The sequence below is a fragment of the Chlorocebus sabaeus genome, chromosome 25 (assembly GCF_047675955.1).
Source record: "Chlorocebus sabaeus isolate Y175 chromosome 25, mChlSab1.0.hap1, whole genome shotgun sequence".
NCBI lineage: Eukaryota > Metazoa > Chordata > Mammalia > Primates > Cercopithecidae > Chlorocebus > Chlorocebus sabaeus.
This window is the reverse complement of record NC_132928.1, coordinates 50,163,240-50,182,276: the sequence shown is the minus strand read 5'-3', so window position 1 is coordinate 50,182,276 and position 19,037 is coordinate 50,163,240. Positions and strand designations below refer to the sequence as shown.

Below are 19,037 nucleotides of genomic sequence, written 5' to 3'. Positions count from 1 at the left end.
AACTGTATCTTTTAATGTGTATTTATTTGAGGTTCAGCTTTATGCTTTAATTTGCTACTTAGTCTTCTGTTTTATTGCCTATTCATGTTTTGGTTCTTTTTTCTGAAAAGTATATCTTTTTGATTCAAAGCTCTTTCTCTTCTGTGGTCCTATAAGCTCCTATCTGAATATAGTGTATTTTGTTACTTTCCATCTTCATTTTCTAGTTCTATCTTATTAACTTGATTTATTTCCCATTCTTCATGTTTGATGTACAGGCATCTGACACTAAAAGCATTGTTGAAATCACTGATTACCTCCCAGTCTTACTTTTCCCTTCCACATTATAACTTCTGCCCTCTATAATTATAGATATCCCAAACTTTTCCTGGGCTTTAAAAAATCTCCACTGCATTCAGTTTAAAGTTACCTTAATTTAGACATTTTGCTTGAGATAAACTTTTTTACTTTTTTCAGAAGCATTCTATTCCTAGCTAAAAGCTCATCATTTTGCTCATCATTTTGCTATCTTAAACCCAAGATTGGCAAATATCTCCTCTTATAGACTACATAGTGAATATTTGAGGCTTTGCAGGCTAAATGTTCTCTGCATCTACTAAATGCTGTCCTTACAGCACAAGAGCAGCCATAGACAATACATGAATGAGTGAATATGACTGTGTTCTAATAAAACTATGGACACTGAAATTTGAATTTCATATAATTTTCACATGTCACCAAATAATACCTTTTCCCACAGCCATTTAAAAATATAATCATTCTTAGCTTATGGGAAGCACAAAAAGAGGCCATAATTTGCTAACCATTGTCATAAGCCATGATCCAGAGAGACACATCAAGTCTGTAATCACCATCCTGCCATTTACCTCCCAGTTTTCCAAACTTTTAGAATTGATTAAAAAATAACAAAAGCCTACCTCTCTGTTCCATGGTACTTTTGTTTCCTACACAGAATTTGAGGTCTTTGAGGCTGTTTCTGGTCTCATCATTCATCCCTGTAGAATCAGTGATTCCTTCCTCTCTCTTGTCTTTCCTAATTTCTGTGGATTCCACCTTTGTCATATCCCTTCTTTTTCTATTCTCTCCCAGCACCCCAGTTAAAACTCTTGCCTAGAGAGTTGCAGTGGTTTCCTAACTGGTTGTCCACCCATCCAATCTAATTTTCTGTTGCCAGATTACAGTTCTGATAATCCCTCTCCCTTGCTAAAAATCTCTAGTGTCAGTATCTCTGTTTTTGCCTGTATAACCAAGAAAAACTTCTCAGCTTGGCATTTAAGGTATTCTGTAATAGGACATTAATCTACCTTTCTAGTTTTTCTTTCACTATTTCCCTAATGCCTTAGGCAAACTATTTTATTCAATTTTCTTTATGAAGTTCCTTCTACCTTCAGTGTTCTCTCTACCATGTCTGTCTGCAGAATTCTCTCCATCCTGCAAGGTCCTTACGAAAGGAAGCCTTCTGTGTGTTTACAGCTTAATGGTACTTACAGCCTTAGGTTATAGATGTTTATGCGTTGATCTCACTTCCCTACGTAATTGTAAGTGCCTTGAGAGGAATTGCACTGTCAAAGGTAATCATCTTTTGTCCCTGAAACACCTAGCACACAGTGACAATTTAATACGTTATTGTTATCGAATCTGCAAATGGCGGGAGAACCTTCGGATGGAAAGATCAGTTATCTTGAGAAAGATTATCTTACTGATCACTGGGAGACCTTTAGGAAATTATTGCATGGCAACTACAGAAGAAAAGTAAAGAATCTAAGACTAAGGGCTAGGACCTTTTGTTAAAGCTAATGATGTAATCATAGGTATCTAATCCTCTCCTTCCCAGACCCATGGAAATGCCCAAGAAAATGTGAAAATAGGGGAAAACCCTCAGAAGCTTGACAGGGAGCCATGCACTTGCCAAAACTTGGAGGAGTTTCCGCTGAATGCTGTGCCAATGATACTGGATGAAAAGAAGAGTAGTCAGTGCCAGAGGGAGAATCCTGCAATGGTAAGCGCTGCTTGCCAGAGGAGCAGGCAAGGGTCATGCTCACACCATGTGCCAGGCATTATGTTACGCGCTCTTTGTGCCTCATCACATTTAGTTTTCTTGTCAGCCTTGTGAGAGATGGAGATTGTCTTCATTTTTCGGGTGAAGAAACTGAGACCTAAAAGGGCACACAGTTTGTAAGTTATGTCAGGCCAAGTAAGAGTAAGAAGAAAGACCAAAAGAAACAGTTGAGAAGGAAAAAGTATTAATAGTGATTGTGTCTAGGTGGTAGGATTTTAGGTAATTGGTATTTTTCTTTATATCTTTGTGACTTAACTTTTTTTTTTATTCAGTTATCAACTTTAATGTCGACTGAACATAACTCCACAATCTCACTCTGCTTTAGTTCTCCTGCTGTGGCTCTTCACTGGACCTTGGCTAAATGGATATTCTCCCTGCTACTTTCTGATCACATCCTCCTGTCCTTCCAGCTTACTTTTCAATTATTCCCATGCATGATTATTTTATTTTAGTGGGGCCTCTGTATGCCATTGAATTCTCTCTACTAAAATCCTTAGACTCCTACTGTCTTAACTCAGATTCCTCCTGTCCTCACTTCCTACCTGCTAAGTTCAGGTTATCATCCAATATTTCCTTAACTTTATTTTCCCACTTTTTCTACTTTCTGAAATGTCTAACCTCCCTCCTCTTTCCTTCTACTTTCAGGAGTGGGCCTTGCTGCTCAACTCAGAGAATGCAGGAGCTATCAGATATTAACTGTCTGTACTTCTGACGCCACATTCACAGAGCCTTTCTTTGTACCCCTACCCTTTCCCCCACTCTCTTTGCTTCTATTACAACAGAAAAACTTTTCCTTCCTGCCCTTTAGGGCCAGTTGTCCCACCATCCAGGAATGTTCCACCATCCCATCTCTTCCCTGCATTAGGCATTCATTAAGTATGCTTTTTAATAAACATGGAATACTTTCATAAATAGGAGAAAATTAGTAACAATTCTTTCTGGGTAAGAATATGGGATTGAGTAATAGACTCTAGAATAATTGTGTTAGGGAATGTTAGTTAACCTAGAAAATTCCTCAGCATTTAGTTTCATAATGATTCTATCTACTCTAAGTGTATTTCATATGGTATGAAATGTTACAGTTCCTCTTAAGAACAGTATTTTGTCTATTTAATTGCAATATGTCTCCTTTTATACATTTTTTTCTTTACATATTGTTTAGATCTACCTTTGACTTTCTTTGGGCAGGGGGACTATGACTTGACTTTTTTTTCTTTTTTCATAGCTGGAGAACACATTCAAATCAGTTATTGCACAAATTGGACCTGGAGGAACTATCAGTTCAGAACTAAAACATAAGATAAAATTTGTAAGTAATTTCTGTTTCTGTGAGACAATAATAATTGATTTATAAATTTATATATCATTTGTGGTTGAGTTTGTCTGCAAGTATTAGTTTACATCTAATCTTTTCTAATATACTGCAAACTAAGTGACAATTCTTTTAGAATAAGAAAAAGAAACAAAATATGCACTCCTAAAAATTTTTAATGTAAAACTATTTAGCAAATAAGTTCTTCCATAAGTTCTGTCTTCCTTTCCTTCTTCCCCCCATCCCAATAAATCACTGTTGACAAACAGTTCAAGATCTTTCCAAATACCAATTTTATAAATGTACATTAAATATTATTCTAGTGTGTGGTATCCCATATACTGATGTACTCTGTTTCATGTAGAGATCCATGATTGATTAAAGTTTTGGTGTTTTTAACTTTGGCTATGGAAAAAGTACTCCAGTTAATGTCCATGGACATTTTTCCAGAAGTGGAATTGCTAGTCAGAGGCATCTTATATTTTGATTATAAATATTACTAAATTGCCCTCTAAAATGCTTGAACAAATTTATACTCCCACTGACAGGTGTTATTATCCAATCACATTGTTTTAGTTTATCTCTTGATTTTTACATTAAGCATCTTTTCATATGCTTAGTAGTCATATATATTTTTTATGTAAATTGCCTGTTTATGTCATTGGTCTTACTTGTTTTGCCTTACTAATAAGGGAAAGCTCTTTGGTGTTATGTATTGAGCCAAAGAGTTATGTACACTTAAATTTTTGGTGGGAGCTGTTAATCTTGCTTCGAGTAATCAAGGTACTATTACAGCTTGTACTGCCTTATATTATTCCATTTCAACTGTCATGATTTTACTAGGAGAGATGTAAAAACCTTGATGCATTCAGGCCCTGTTTTTTTTTTTTGTTTGTTTGTTTAGACACTTGAGCAAGTGTCCAATCATTATTTGTTAAAGGATGTTCAATATGACTTTTTTTTTTTTTTTTTTTTTTTAAAGAGATGAGGTCTTGCTCTGTCACCCAGGCTAGAATGCCATGGTGCAATCATAGCTCACTGCAACCATCAACTCCTGGGCTCAAGCAATCCTCTCGCATCAGCCTCCCGAGTAGCTGGGACTACAGGTGCATGCCACCACACCCAGCTAATTAAAAAGGTTTTGTAGTGACAGGGTCTTGCTGTGTTGCCCAGGCCTGTCTTGAACTCCTGGCCTTAGGCATTCCCCAACCTCAGCCTCCCAAAGGCTGGATTTACAAGAGTGAATATGATTTTTTTGTGACCAAAAATTAGAGAAAAATTAGGCATTAATTTTAAAGGATTGGTTATTAATATTGGATATTCTCCAAACTAGGGATGTCATGTAGCTTATAAGAAAGTTTATGTATGTCTCTCTTAGTTTACATAGAAGTTTCTCCTTAACATATTGTTGGACTTTAAAAACAGGTTTTAGAGAATAGTGTGTTTAGAATTGTTCTTTCATATAAAATCATGAATAACGTATGTGCACACATATAGGGTTAATGTTTCTTTAAATGTAGCAATGGGTGTCTCTGGGTCACAGGATTTTGAAATAATTTTTACTTTATATTTTTCTGAAGCTTGAATTAGAATTTTGTATAAAATATATCTGGAAAAATTTAGAAAACAAAGATTTTTATACTTTATTGGGATCGAGTAAGTCTACTTTCAGGAAATTATTCTAAAGATCATTGAACTAGTGTGCAGAACTCAAGCATGAGGATAACCATTGCAATATTTGGGATGAAAAATTAGAAACAAAATAGAACATCAAATAAATTTAGGTGTCTTTAATATTTTGAAATATCTGTGGCCAGTAAAAATGTTTATCTGTTTTTACTGACATGGAAAGATGTCTTTGGTATGATACTTAAAAGCTGGTTATAGAAATATTGACTTATTTTAATATTAAATAGATATTTTGATGTTCATATGGACAATAATGCTGTTTACAGATCTTATTTTTGCTTAACTGTATTTTCCAAAGTTTTTTGTAGCGTTTATTGCATTTCTTTTCTAGTAATTAAAATGATTGAAATTGTGCTATAGGATGTTTTATGTGAGCTGAAGTTAAATGTGTTAGCTGAGCTTAAAGAAGTGCAGGAATTTCTGGAGAGTTGTGGTATTGCAATATCATGTTATAATGATTTCTCAACTCTGGAAATGTTGGAAATCACAGTCTCTTTTGTTCTGATGTTATTTAAAACTGGAAAATCATTTTTTAAAAAACAATGTAATATGACTAAAATTCATTTAATAATGTTACTTTTTCCTTTGTTATTTGTTTATATTATTTTAATATTGTGTCAGTCAGCATTTCAGTTGTGTCTATATTGTATTTCACTTTCTATTTATTAGGTTGTATCTAAGTTCCCAGAGGGTTTGTTTATTTCTAAACTGCTTGGAGAGTATGAGGTAAGTGTTTTGCTTTTCCCCAACCCTAATTTTTTATGGCTTATATTTCTTCTGATAGATGGAAATTTTGTAGCTACTCCTTGGATTCTCCAGGTCTATGCTCTAAAATGGAAGCATTTTGTTTTGCATTTTAGTGTCTTTATTATGAGACTTGAGAATATGATATTTAGTAAATAGTTGATTATGTATAGGAAGGATATTTTTACCACTTATTGTTACAATATTATTAGAATAAAGATTATCTCATTAATGTCTGACAGTATTATACCAAGTGTCAGTGGGGATGCAGAGAAGCAGAATACCTCATATACTGTGTGTGGGACAAAATGCTCTTAGGGAGCACTTTGGCATTATCAAGTAAAGTTGAAGGTGTGCACCCTCAAGGATCCAGTAGTTCCACTTTTACATTTGCACTCTAGAGAAACTCTTGCACATGTACACATGAAGACATGTAAAGAAGTGCACAGCACAACATAGGAACAAATGAGAAACAAACGGTCATCAGTAGGATAGTTGTACAATGGAATTGTATGTAGTAGTATAAAATAAATCTGCTCTGCAACATGGATCATTTTTAAAACCATAATATTGAGTGAAAAAAAATGAAGTTGCAGAATAATTCAGATAATGCCATATATCCAGTTTTTAAAAAGATAAGTCCTATACATACGTTAACTGTGTGCCAGGCTCTATTCAGAGCATCTTCCATATTGAGATATGTGTGTTTTGTTTTTCACAACAAATAGAGGCACAGAGAAATAACTTGCTTAAGCATCAAACATCTGGTAATAGGTGGAGCCAAGATTTTAACCTGGGCAGTCTGGCTTCAGAATCCTAACTCTTAACTACTGTGCCATGAAAACTGTAGGATATTTATAGGTAAAAGCATAGATACTGTGAGATAGTATAGCCTGATGGTTAAGATACGTAATTCTATGTGCTATCTTATAGACAATATGTTAGGTCAAGATAATACCTACTTTATAGAGTTTCGTGAAGTTTAAATGACTTAAAAATAAGGCACTTAGAACAGTGTCTGGCACATAAGCTCTGCTCAGCTCTCTGCCTGACCTTTAACTGCACATGCTTGGGGCAGACATAGAGCAGCCTCTGTTCTTTTCAGGCTGAAAGAACTGAAGATATTTCAGCTGTTGCCCAACACAGGGTGGCAGATTTTGGGTTGAAGTTCAGCCAAACTTAAACAATACTGTCCAAAGGAGCATAAAAGATTCCAGATTCTCTACAATACGTCTATCATGATGCCTGGAACACAAACCAAAATTACTAGATATAGTAAGAAACAAGAAAATGTGACCCTTTGACAAAGAGAAGGTAATCAATGGAAACTCTGAGATGGTGCAGTTATTGAAGTCAGCAAAAAAGGTTTTAAAGTAACTCTTTTAACTATATTAAAGGATATAAAGGAATATGTATTCAGAGTGAATGAGCAGATAAGATATTTCAGTGCAGAAAAAGAAACTATAAAAACCAAGTGATTTTCATAACTTAAAATATCTGAAGTAAAAAAATTCACTAATAAATTGAAAATGGCAGAAGAAAGCATTAGTAAACTTCAAGACAGATCAATAGAAATTATCCAATTTGAAGAACAGGGAAACAAAACAGAACTTGAGTGACCTGAGACCTGTGGAATAATACCAAACGGTCTACTGTATCTATCAATATAATTGGAGCCCAAGAAAGCACAGCAGAAATATATTTGAAAAAATAATGACCCAAGTTTCTCAAATCTTGTGAAAGAAGTTTATAAATCTAAGAAGCCCAGAAAACCCCAAACAAGTAATACAGAGAAAACCTTACATAGGCACATCATAGTAAGAATGCAGAAAACCAAATATAAGTAGAAAATTCTGAAAGCAGCCAGACTAAAAATAACACACTTCATACAGGAGAACAGTGATACAAATGATGGCTGACTTCTTGAAGCAGTGCTAGAAGACAATGGAATGACATCTTTAATGTACACAAAAGAAAAGTAATGTTAACCCAATATTTTATATCCAGTGATAATATCAAGAATGAAGATGATGAGATAGACATTTTCAGGTAACCAGAATTGCAAGCAGACTGGTACTATAAGAATGCTAAATAACATTCTTCAGGCTGAAGGAAATAATGCCAGATTGGAACTTTAATCTTCAGGAAGGATTGAATAAAGGATGTAGTAAATATCTGGGCATATATGAAAGACTGCCTTTTTTGATCAGTTAAAATATATGACTGTTTAAAGCAAAAATTACAGCATTGAATAATTGGGTTTATAACATGAACATGTAATGCATATGAAAACTACTGCATAATGAGTGGAGGGGTAGTACCTGGAACTATAGGGTTGCAAGATTCTTATATTTTATTTGAAGTGGTACAGTAAGACTGGAAAGGATGTATGTTGGTTTTGCTGGTAAATTCTGTAAAACATTTAAGGAAGAAATTATATTAGTCATGTACAGATTGTTTCTTAAAATAGCAGATAATATTCCCCAACTCATGCCTTTTTTTTTTTTTTTTTTCCTTTAAAGAGTCACTGTCACCCAGGCTGGAGTACAGTGGCATGATCTTGGGTTACTGCAGCCTTGACCTTCTGCTGTCAAGTAGTCCTCCTGCCTCAGCCTCCTGAGTAGCTGAGACTACAGACATGTGGCGCCATGCCTAGCCAATTAAAACAAAAAATTGTTTTAGAGACAGGGTCTCACTGTGTTACCCAGGCAGGTGTTTAGCTCCTGGCCTAAAGCAATCCTCCTACCTCAGCCTCCTAAAGTGCTGAGATTACAGGCATGAGCCACCATGCCTGGCCTCCCCAACTCATTCTATGAATACATTGTCCTGCTACTAAAGCTTGACATAGACATTACAAGAAACCAATTAGGACATGTTTCTCATAACGTGGGCACAAAAAGTCTATTACAAAACAGTAGTAAATTGAATTCAGCAATCCCTGAACAAGAGGGGTTTATCCTCAGAATGCAAGGTTGAAGTAACATTTCAAAAGGAATTAAGGTAATTCACCATTTTAATAGAATAACCAGGAAGAAAAGCCATGTGATTATTTTGGTAGCTGCAGAAAAAGAATTATCAAAATTTAATACCCATCCACAATTGAAGCTCTCAGAAAACTAGGAATAGAGAAGAAATTCCTCATTCTGATAAAGTGCATTGGTGAAAACCTATTAATATACTTGTCATACTCGATGGTGAAACACTGAACAATTCCCCCTTAAAATCTGGAACAAGGCAAGTATATCCAGTCATACGGCTTCTGTTCAACATTGTATTGCAAGTTCTTACCAGTGTAATAAGAAAAGGAAATAAAAGGCATGAAAACCTAAAAGAGAAAAAGTTAAACTTTATTTCTAGAAAACATGATTGTTCATGTAGAATATACTAAGGAATCCATGAAAAAAGCTACTAGAACTAGTTTATTAGGTCAAATATACAAGGTTAGTATACAGAAATCAATTGTATTTTCATATGTAAGTAGCAAACTATCAGAAAATGAAATTTTAAAAATTCTGTTTATTATATCATCAAATTACTTGGAAATAAGTTTAACAAAAGAAACATAAATCATGTACACCAAAAACTAATAAACATTGTTGAGAAGTTGAAGACTAATAAATGGAGAGGTATAACATATTCATGGGTGAGAAGACTCTTATTGATAACATTATATGAACATGATAACATTAATGTATGGATTCAATATAGTCCCCATCATAATTCTTGCAGGCTATTTGTAGATACTAACAAATCCATGAATTTGTCTGGCCTTACAGTACTTGCTTAGGAGATCCACCCATATACACTGAAGTGATTTTTGAGAAAGGTACCAAAGGAATTCAAAAGAGATAAGAAAGTATTTTCAGCTCTGGGCGTGGTGGTTCTTGTCTGTAACCTCAGCACTTTGGCAGGCTGATACAGAAAGATTACTTAAAACCAGGAGCTTGCAAAAATATTTTCAACAAATGATACTGGAACAACTGAATGCAAGATACAACTGAATACAAAAAAAAAAAAGAAAAAAAACCCACCTTCAACCTGATACCATGTACAAAAATTATTTCAAGATGTATCATAGACCTCAATGAAAAAATTAAAGCTCTAAAACTTCTAGAAGAATTAAAATATGTTAATGACCTGGACAGGCAAAGGTTTCTTAGGATACAGAAGCAGTAATCAGTTAAAAGAAAACTGATAATGAGACTTCATCAAAATTAGCTTCTATTTAGGAGACCCCATTTAAAATTGAATAGGCAGACCATAGACTGGGAAGAAATATTTATGATCATACATCTAACAAAGGACTTATATTCAGAATACATAAAGACCAGTCTATAGCTCCATAATAGAAAGCCAAACAGTTCTTTTTGTAAATGGCCCAAAGGTTTGAACAGAGACTTCACAAATGCAGATATGAGTGACTGATAAACATATGATAAACTCACATTTTTGGCGCATGCAGATATGAGTGACTGATAAACATATGATAAACTCACATTTTTGGCGCAAGTATAAAATGGTACAACTACTGTAGAAAATGTTCTTACAATTTCCTATAAGTATGTATTTGTCCTTTGACCCAGAATTACACTCCCAGATATTTATTCAAAGTCTGTGTCCTCAAAGACTTACACGATAAAGAGTATTCATAACAGCTTTATACATTATAGCTGCCCAAAACTGGAAATAACCATACTATTCATCAATAAGGGAATGAATGAAGAGATTGTGGTATGTTTGTACAACAAAATACTATTCCACATTAAAAAGAAGTAAACAGCTGATACGTGAACCAGTGTGGATGAATCTGAAAAATAGTTGCTGAAGTAAGTCTCACACAGCAGCATACTGTAGAATGTCTTTTATATGAAATAATACAATAGCCAAAGATAATCCGTGGTGGAAAAAATTGTCTCTAGGGGTGACTGGGAAAGGGAGAACTTTCTGAGGTGATGGAAGTGTTCAGTATCTTGAATAGGGTTTTGGGTTACACAGTTCTGCATTTATCGGGGCTAGTTGACTGGGAAACCTAAGTTGTGTGGATTTCACTGTGTGTAAATTTTACCTAAAAGTGAACAGATACTGATTTCTAGTTAATGCTGTAATGCTGGCCTATTTTAAGGTAAAGGCTACTGATGTCTACAGGTCACTTTGAAATGTATATAAAAGATAAGATGGGTTGGTAGATGGATGGATACACAGATGACATAGCAACTCTATAGTGGTAGAGTTCAGTATCCGGTTCTTTCAACTTTTTCTGTTTGAAATTTTACATAAGAAAATCTTAGGGAAAAAAAGGAAAGATAATGATGATTCAAGAGAAAATGACAGGTATTAAGCAGGCAAAGAAGAGCCAACATGAGTAATAAAGCCAAAGAAGGAAACAGAATGAATCCTAAAAACTAGAATTCAAGTAAACCTTACTGGAATGGAAGATTTGAGACTATATGGAAGAGCGCACTGCATATCTGACAATATCAACTCAGAATGACCAAATATCAAATTTCTGGACTTAAAAGAAAAAAATTTGTTCTGGGCATTTAAACAAAAACAGCAAGTGACTTATAAAGGAAACAAAAGTTAAATTATTAGACATTCTCACAGCAATGTTTTAAGCTAGATGAAAAGGGAGTAACTTATTTTATATACCCAAAGCATAAGCCAAAGATTCTGTAGCTAGCAAAACTGACTTTCAGTTCCAGAGAGCCAGACCAGCTGTTATCACCATGCAAGAATTCAAGAACTCTTGTTCCCATGAGCGCTTCCTGAGGAATCTACTGGAGAATGAACATCAGAAAACCAAAATCACACTAGAGAGACATTGATAAAAGGACTGAAAGTGAATGCCATTTATATAACTAAGATCAAATGAGGGTTGGGGGAGAGAATGCAGTATTTAGTGGCAATATACTCTGCTAATGTAGACAAAGTACAGTTACACAAAATAGTGGAAGAAGAAAGGGTGAGCATATGCAAGATTATTTTGTTTTCATTATATTGGTGGTAGTATTCTGAGACCATTGTATAATTTGAGAAAAAGCAAATGAATAATTAGGAGATAATTCAAATTGTGTATACAAGGATATCCTAGTTACATAAATTGAGTTTGGAACGTCTTGTCATACCAGACCAGCAAGGAAGCTATTTAAAACTAGGTTCACCAATGAGATCACTTGGACTCGGGAAGGGGAACATCACACACCGGGGCCTATTATGGGGAGGGGGGAGGGGGGAGGTGTTGCACTGGGAGTTATACCTGATGTAAATGACGAGTTGATGGGTGCAGCACACCAACGTGGCACAAGTATACATATGTAACAAACCTGCACGTTGTGCACATGTACCCTAGAACTTAAAGTATAATAATAATAATAAATAAAAATAAAAAAATTAAATAAAACTAGGTTCACATTAGAATAGCTTAGGAATTCACTTGAAGAATTATTTCAGGCTACAATAAGGATAATAATTGCGATATTTTGAAGCCCATCGAATATATTTAATTCTGTGAGTTTATATGATACTAAAAAAAACTGATGACTCAACATAGAAGATGATGGAACTAATTCACTTTCTTTAAAAATGGTAGCCGGGTGCAGTGGCTCAAGCCTGTAATCCCAGCACTTTGGGAGGCCGAGACGGGTGGATCACGAGGTCAGGAGATCGAGACCATCCTGGCTAACACGGTGGAACCCCGTCTCTACTAAAAAATACAAAAAACTAGCCGGGCGAGGTGACAGGCACCTGTAGTCCCAGCTGCTCGGGAGGCTGAGGCAGGAGAATGGGGTAAACCTGGGAGGTGGAGCTTGCAGTGAGCTGAGATCCGGCCACTGCACTCCAGCCTGAGACTCCGTCTCCAGAGCGAGACTCCGTCTCAAAAGAAAAAAAAAAAAAAAAAAAAAAGGAAATAGAGCCAATCACTTATCTTGGCATTCCTAAATGAATTTATACAGCTGCATAAGCAAAGAACAGGAGGGGAAGCATACATCTATAGAGTGTTCCAACTAAGTAATGAAAAGGAATTGACAGAATGCTGCTATTAAAACTCTTAAAGTAATGCATCTAGAAATTGACTAATAATGGCTCTTAACAACACCAAAAAAGAGATGACCAGATATTATGTGCCCCTCTTTAGAACATAGCATCACTTATAGTATTGTCAAAGAGATCAAACATAAATCTAATCAAGCCTGTGGGGATATCTATTATGCTAATTTGCAGGAAATAAAGTGTTTGTACTATAAAGATTGTCAGACCTTGAGGAAACAAAATCATGTAAACAGGATATATACACATATTTGAAGGCATAAATCTAAACTCTAAGAAAAGGATAATTAGAATTTGGTTGAAGATGGAAGGAAAGTATGGAGGGTGGGAGTAGAAATATATCAATTTCTTTTTTTTTTTTTTTTTTAAAGACAGGATCTTGCTGTTACCCAAGCTGGAGTGCAGTGGCACAATCATAGCTTACTGCAGCTTCAGCCTCCTGAGTAGCTGGGATTACAGGCACATGCCACCATGCCCAGCTAAGTTTTGTTTTGTTTTTTTAAGTTGTAGAGGCAGAGTCTCATTATGTTGCCCAGGCTGGTCTCTAACTCCTGGTCTCAAGCAGTCCCTCCTGCCTCAGCCTCCCAAAGTGCTGGGATAACAGACATGAGCCTCTATTCCCAGCCCATCAATTTCTTCATTGCTCATAGTTGGGAGCCAGTAAAGCGGAAAGCATAACAAAGGAATTAGGATAAAATATATCTGACATAATAAACTGACTAACCTTTTAAAAGAAACTGAGTCTCAGGATCAGAGAGCAAAACTCAACTGTGTTTCATGTACTGATATAGTAATTGAAAAAAAGCAAGATGTACCTAGTATATGTAATCTATTATGTTGAATCATGTTTGAGTTTTGATAATTTCTGGAACGTTTTAACAAGGAACTGGCAATACTGATTACTTCCAGGGAAGTGATTGCTAGGTGACTGAGGAATTTTTTGTTGTTTTGTTTTTTGCCAATTTAACTGAAGTGTTTATTTTTAAAATAGTTCCTGATTAAACTCACATCCTGCTTTTTAATAATCAGTCACTCAGCATCATTACACTTTACCAAAATACAGATAAATTCTAAAGGAGAATGTGATTTCTGAATAAGAGCTGTCAAGTCAAAATGATTGAGAAATCCAGATGAGCACTGTGTTCTCATCTGCTTGTTTCTCTTGGTGCAGAGGAGAAAGCTGGAAGATGGCAACTTAACATTTTCATGACCGATTTAGCAGATAACAACCCAATATAAAACTCAAAAATAAATTCACAACATAAATTGAGGAAACCGAAGCTTATTCACTTTAAAAACCAAAAGGATGGAGAATAATATATTAAAATTCAAATGGGAGACTACCTGAAGAGCCAAGATAAGGATACATATCAGAAGGTCTTCCACTGAGAGCATTAAAATTTGTATTAAAAAGATAATTTGCACGATAAGTTTTTCAGTATGAAATGCATCTAAAGAATGAAGATAGAAGTCATTCAACAACAAAAAAGTCTCTTTAGATGTAGCAGGTTTTGTTTTGTTTTTTAGGCTCAGAAATAAGCAAATTTATCACCTTAGGATAATACATATAATAAATGCAACATATTTATTGTCTTTCTTAGAATAATACCTACAATAGCTGCAAAATATGAAGACTGAAGGCAGCTTTGGGAGAACATTTCACTTTTAACCCTTTGGAGTAGATTTTGTTTAATATTTTAAGAATTTATGTAAGATAGAGTTGTTATAGATGAGTGAAACTAAAACAATGTTGGTGATGCTTTTGACTATGGAATAAATAACTGATGATAGACAGTCCTTTTAAGACATATAAAATGTTTTCTGTTTAAGGAATGTATTCTATGTGTCTATGCCATATATATTGTCTCCTGTCTTCATTTGGTATGACTTTTCTTCTTTTCTAAGGCAAGAAAATCAAACTGTATGCTATGGGAAATACACCAATAGATATCTGCTCATTTATTCCAACTTCTTTTTTTTTTTTTTTTTTTTTTGAGATGGAGTCTCACTCTGTCACCCACGGAGTGCAGTGGCGCAACCTTGGCTCACTGCAAGTTCCACCTCTAGGGTTCACGCCATTCTCTGGCCTCAGCCTCACAAGTAGTTGGGACTACAGGCGCCCACCACCATGCCCGGCTAATTTTTTGTATTTTTAGTAGAGACGGGGTTTCACCGTGTCAGACAGGATGGTCTCGGTCTCCTGACCGTGTGATCCACCCACCTCGGCCTCCCAAAGTGCTGGGATTACAGGCATAAGCCACTGTGCCTGGCCTTTATTCCTAAACTTCTAAGGCGAAATAATAAAATTTAAGGAAATATTTTTTAAACAATAATTTCTCTACATGTTGGAAGTGATATTGAATATTATCTTTATTGGAAAATAGAGAAATACCAATAGTTTTATTACAACTGTTGTAATTTGTGCATTCTCTTCTTGTTTTTTTTTAAAAGAAGACTTGCTTTATATTCAGACATTGTTAAAAATGAGAAGTGAAAAGTGCCCACCCTAACTTTTACCTTAGTTTACCATATGCTCTAAAAGGAACTTGACATTGACCTAGAAGTTTTATGGTAAGGGATTATCGGTCACTTGGTTTGTTTTGTACTGGTATGGAAGTGAGCCTTTACTCTTTAATACTTGAGGTCATTGACCATTTAAGATTTAGTTTGTATATGTTATATATCTGTTTATATATAACATAAGTATATGTTATATATCTGTTATCTAATGCTGTTTCATGTAATTTCTATTTTCTTGTGACAGGTGATTTTTAAAGAGCAACTATCACCAAAAAAATTAGGCTTCTTAAATGTGACAGAACTTGTTGGAGCTCTTAGTGACATTCTCCATGTTGAGTTCAGGGAAGGACAGCAAGACTTACTAGTGTTTGATGTGGATAAGAAGCCTCTACCACCTGGTGAGTAGAACCACAGTATGATGGAAACCTCATTTTTATTGTCCTTATGAGGACAAAGAAAACACGAAATAATGCCTAGCCATGAAATGTTTTATATAATGACTGCCTTTCTGGTGGCATTTGTTGTAATAAGGTTAATCTGTATTACTAATAAAAATTATCTGAATTTTAAAATGTTGCTTTCTTCGGCCGGGTACAGTGGCTCACGTCTGTAATCCCAGCACTTTGGGATGCCAAGGTGGGTGGATCACGAGGTCAGGAGATTGAGACCATCCTGGTTAACACAGTGAAACCCCATCTCTACTAAAAATACAAAAAAAACAGCTGGATGTGGTGGCGGGTACCTGTGGTCCCAGCTACTCGGGAGGCTGAGGCAGGAGAATGGCGTGAACCCAGGAGGCGGAGCTTGCAGTGAGCCGAAATCACGCCACTGCACTCCAGCCTGGGAGACAGAGCGAGACTCCGTCTCAAAAAAAAAATTTTTTTTTTGCTTTCTTCATTGTCTAGATTTTTTGGTAATTCTGAAGGAAATAAAGTTTCTAAAATGGTAATCTGATAGTGCAGTGGTTCTTAACTCAGGCCGTGCATCAAAAGCTTTTTAGAAATATATGGAGATGCAGAATAAATGGGTGTGCATTGGGACCCAGCACTTGTATTTTTTAAAATAAACTTTCAATTTTAGGATAATTTTAGTGTTACAGAAAAATCATAAAGGTAGTACAGGTAGTACCTGTCACCCAGTTTCTTCTAATATTAATGTCTTATTTACCATGATACATTTATCAAAACTAAGAAATTAACATTATACATTGCTAGTAAGTAAACTCCAGACTTTATTCTGATTTTACCAGTTTTTCCAAGAATGTCCTTTTTCTGTTTCTATATCCACTCCAGGATAATACCACATTGCATTTAGGGCACTTGATTTGTGTTTTGTTTTTTTGGGGGATGGGGGAACCTTCTTTTTCTTTTGAAGTTTTTATTGAGATAATTTTAGATTCACATGGAGTTGTAAGAAATAATACAGTATGATCCCATGTACCTTTTACTCAGTTTTTCCAATGGCAACACCTCACAAAACTAGATTGCAGTATGGAACTTGTATTTTTATAAACTTGAATGAGTGGTTATGATGGACAGGTTTCCCCCCCGAAATGTAACTACCTTTATTGATTTTCTTATTATTAAAGTAGCTCATGTTCACTCTAAAAATATATAAACAGCACAGATTAGTAGAGAGAGAACATTTTCTATTATTTTATCCCCTCCCCCAAAATAATGCTGTTAGAATGTTTATATAGCCTCCAAGAGTTTTTCCAATGAATATGTAAGACATAGATAGATCTTTTTTTTTTAAATCACAAAAGCTGCACATGCTTGTTTAAACAATTCCAACAATACAGAGGTAACTATCATTAATAGTTTTAGTGTGTTTATTTCTGGACCTCTTCTGTATGATATAGCTAATTATCACATGTATAATTTTTCCTACACAAAACAGTAGTATATAAATACAAATTTACCTCAACTTATGATGGGGTTCTGTCCCAATAAACCCACCATAAGTAGACAGTGCAATTAATACACCTAGCCTACTGAACATCAGACCTTGGCCTAGCCTACCTTAAACATGCTCAGAATACTTACGTTAGCCTACAGTTGGGCAAAATCATCTAATACGAAGCTTATTTTATACTAAAGTGTTGAATATCACCTGTAATTTATTGAATACTGTACTGAAAGTGAAAAACAGTGTTGTATGGGTACTTGAAGTATGGTTTCTAATGAATGTGTATCACTTTCATACCATAAGAAAGTCAAACTACTGTGGATATCTGTATTGTGTGAATCCTCGTTTCTTACACTTCATATACTGTGGATTTTTTTTGTATTAGTACAAACAAGCTTATTTCATCATTTGAAGTTCCATATAATTATAATGTACTTAACCAGTCTTCTACTGATGGACATTAGGATTGTTTCCATTTTTCACCATCACAAAAAAAATACAGTGACAAATATTCTTGTACCTACATCTTTGTGTACTTATGACTTCATTTTTTAAGTAGTCACCATGCTTGTAGGTCTATCTGGAGTCTTTTTTTTGTTTGTTTGTTTTTAAGGTGGAGTCTTGCTCTGTTGCCCAGGCTGGAGTGCAATGGTGCGATCTCGGCTCACTGCAACCTCCGCCTCCCAGGTTCAAGCGATTCTCCTGCCTCAGCCTCCCAAGTAGCTAGGACTACAGGCGCCCGCCACCATGCCCGACTAATTTTTGTATTTTTAGTAGAGATGGGGTTTCGTCATATTGGCCAGGCTCGTCTTGAACTCCTGACCTTGTGATCCACCTGCCTCGGCCTCCCAAAGTCCTGGAATTACAGGCGTGAGCCACCACACCCAGCCTGGAGTCTGTTTTAATGTGCCAATCTCTTGTAGTTATCATACACATGTAAATTTGAACACAATACGTTATTAACTTGAACATTTCCTAAGAATTAAGGAACTGTATTATGGAATGTTAAGTAGGTACATACATTCTATGTTAAGCAACGAAGAATGTTCCCTGTTTAATTTGAACAAGAAGTAAATTGAAATCAAGATGCTGAAAAAAATTAAGTCTTTTACTAAAGTTTAAGATACCTTATCAGATCACAAGCGTCCCTCCCCCTAGCACAAATAATTTAAGATTTGTTCCCATCTAGAACTTCCCTTATATTTTGCCACACTGAAAGGTCTGCAAAGACCAGTTTATATCTCTCATTTATCATTGTCCTTCTAGCACTGGGTGTATTGAAAGTGCTTAGTAATGGTTGTACAGCTACTTTAACAAATATGCATAGGCTGCTGTATTGGCCATTTGAGATGGAGTTGTTTCATCAGTCAGAAATTTGTGTTTAGTTCAATCAGATAAGAAAATAGAAGCCAAAGCTTGTGTCTCCAGTCCACCTAGAAATTCATTGTCTACTGTTGCTGTCAAAGAGACTGTATGGAATTGCCCTTCAAAAAAACAAAAAGAGCCACAACAGAAGATTTGCAAGAAGCCTAATGTGGTAGTAAAGCCTTTACAGCTGGTGAGTGAGGTTTAAAGACTTGGTGCACTGGATATTCAGCATTATGGAAAGTAAATGAATGTATGTTTCTTTAAACCAAAATTCTTTTTAGAAAAGTCTTATTTCTGGATATATCATTTATTAGAAGAAATCATCTTTGTACTGAAGTTATATCATATAGCATTCTTTCTAGTTTTCAGTCTTTTATATAGCTTGCTTTT

General features: G+C 35.3%; 1 protein-coding gene across 3 annotated transcripts in view; it reads left to right on the top strand.

The window, feature by feature from the left end:
• The window catches only part of TDRD5 (tudor domain containing 5), a 93,590-nt gene that overhangs the window by 23,509 nt on the left and 51,044 nt on the right, over positions 1–19,037 (top strand). For 2 of the 3 annotated variants that reach the window (XM_073011735.1, XM_073011734.1), the window contains exons 4-7: positions 3,285–3,368; positions 5,730–5,786; positions 15,616–15,769; positions 18,665–18,837. In XM_073011735.1, the coding sequence (XP_072867836.1) occupies positions 3,285–3,368; positions 5,730–5,786; positions 15,616–15,769; positions 18,665–18,837 (468 nt within the window). Of the gene's footprint in view, positions 1–3,284; positions 3,369–5,729; positions 5,787–15,615; positions 15,770–18,628; positions 18,838–19,037 lie in introns of those variants that run through there. The other variant, XM_073011733.1, reaches the window with a different exon arrangement.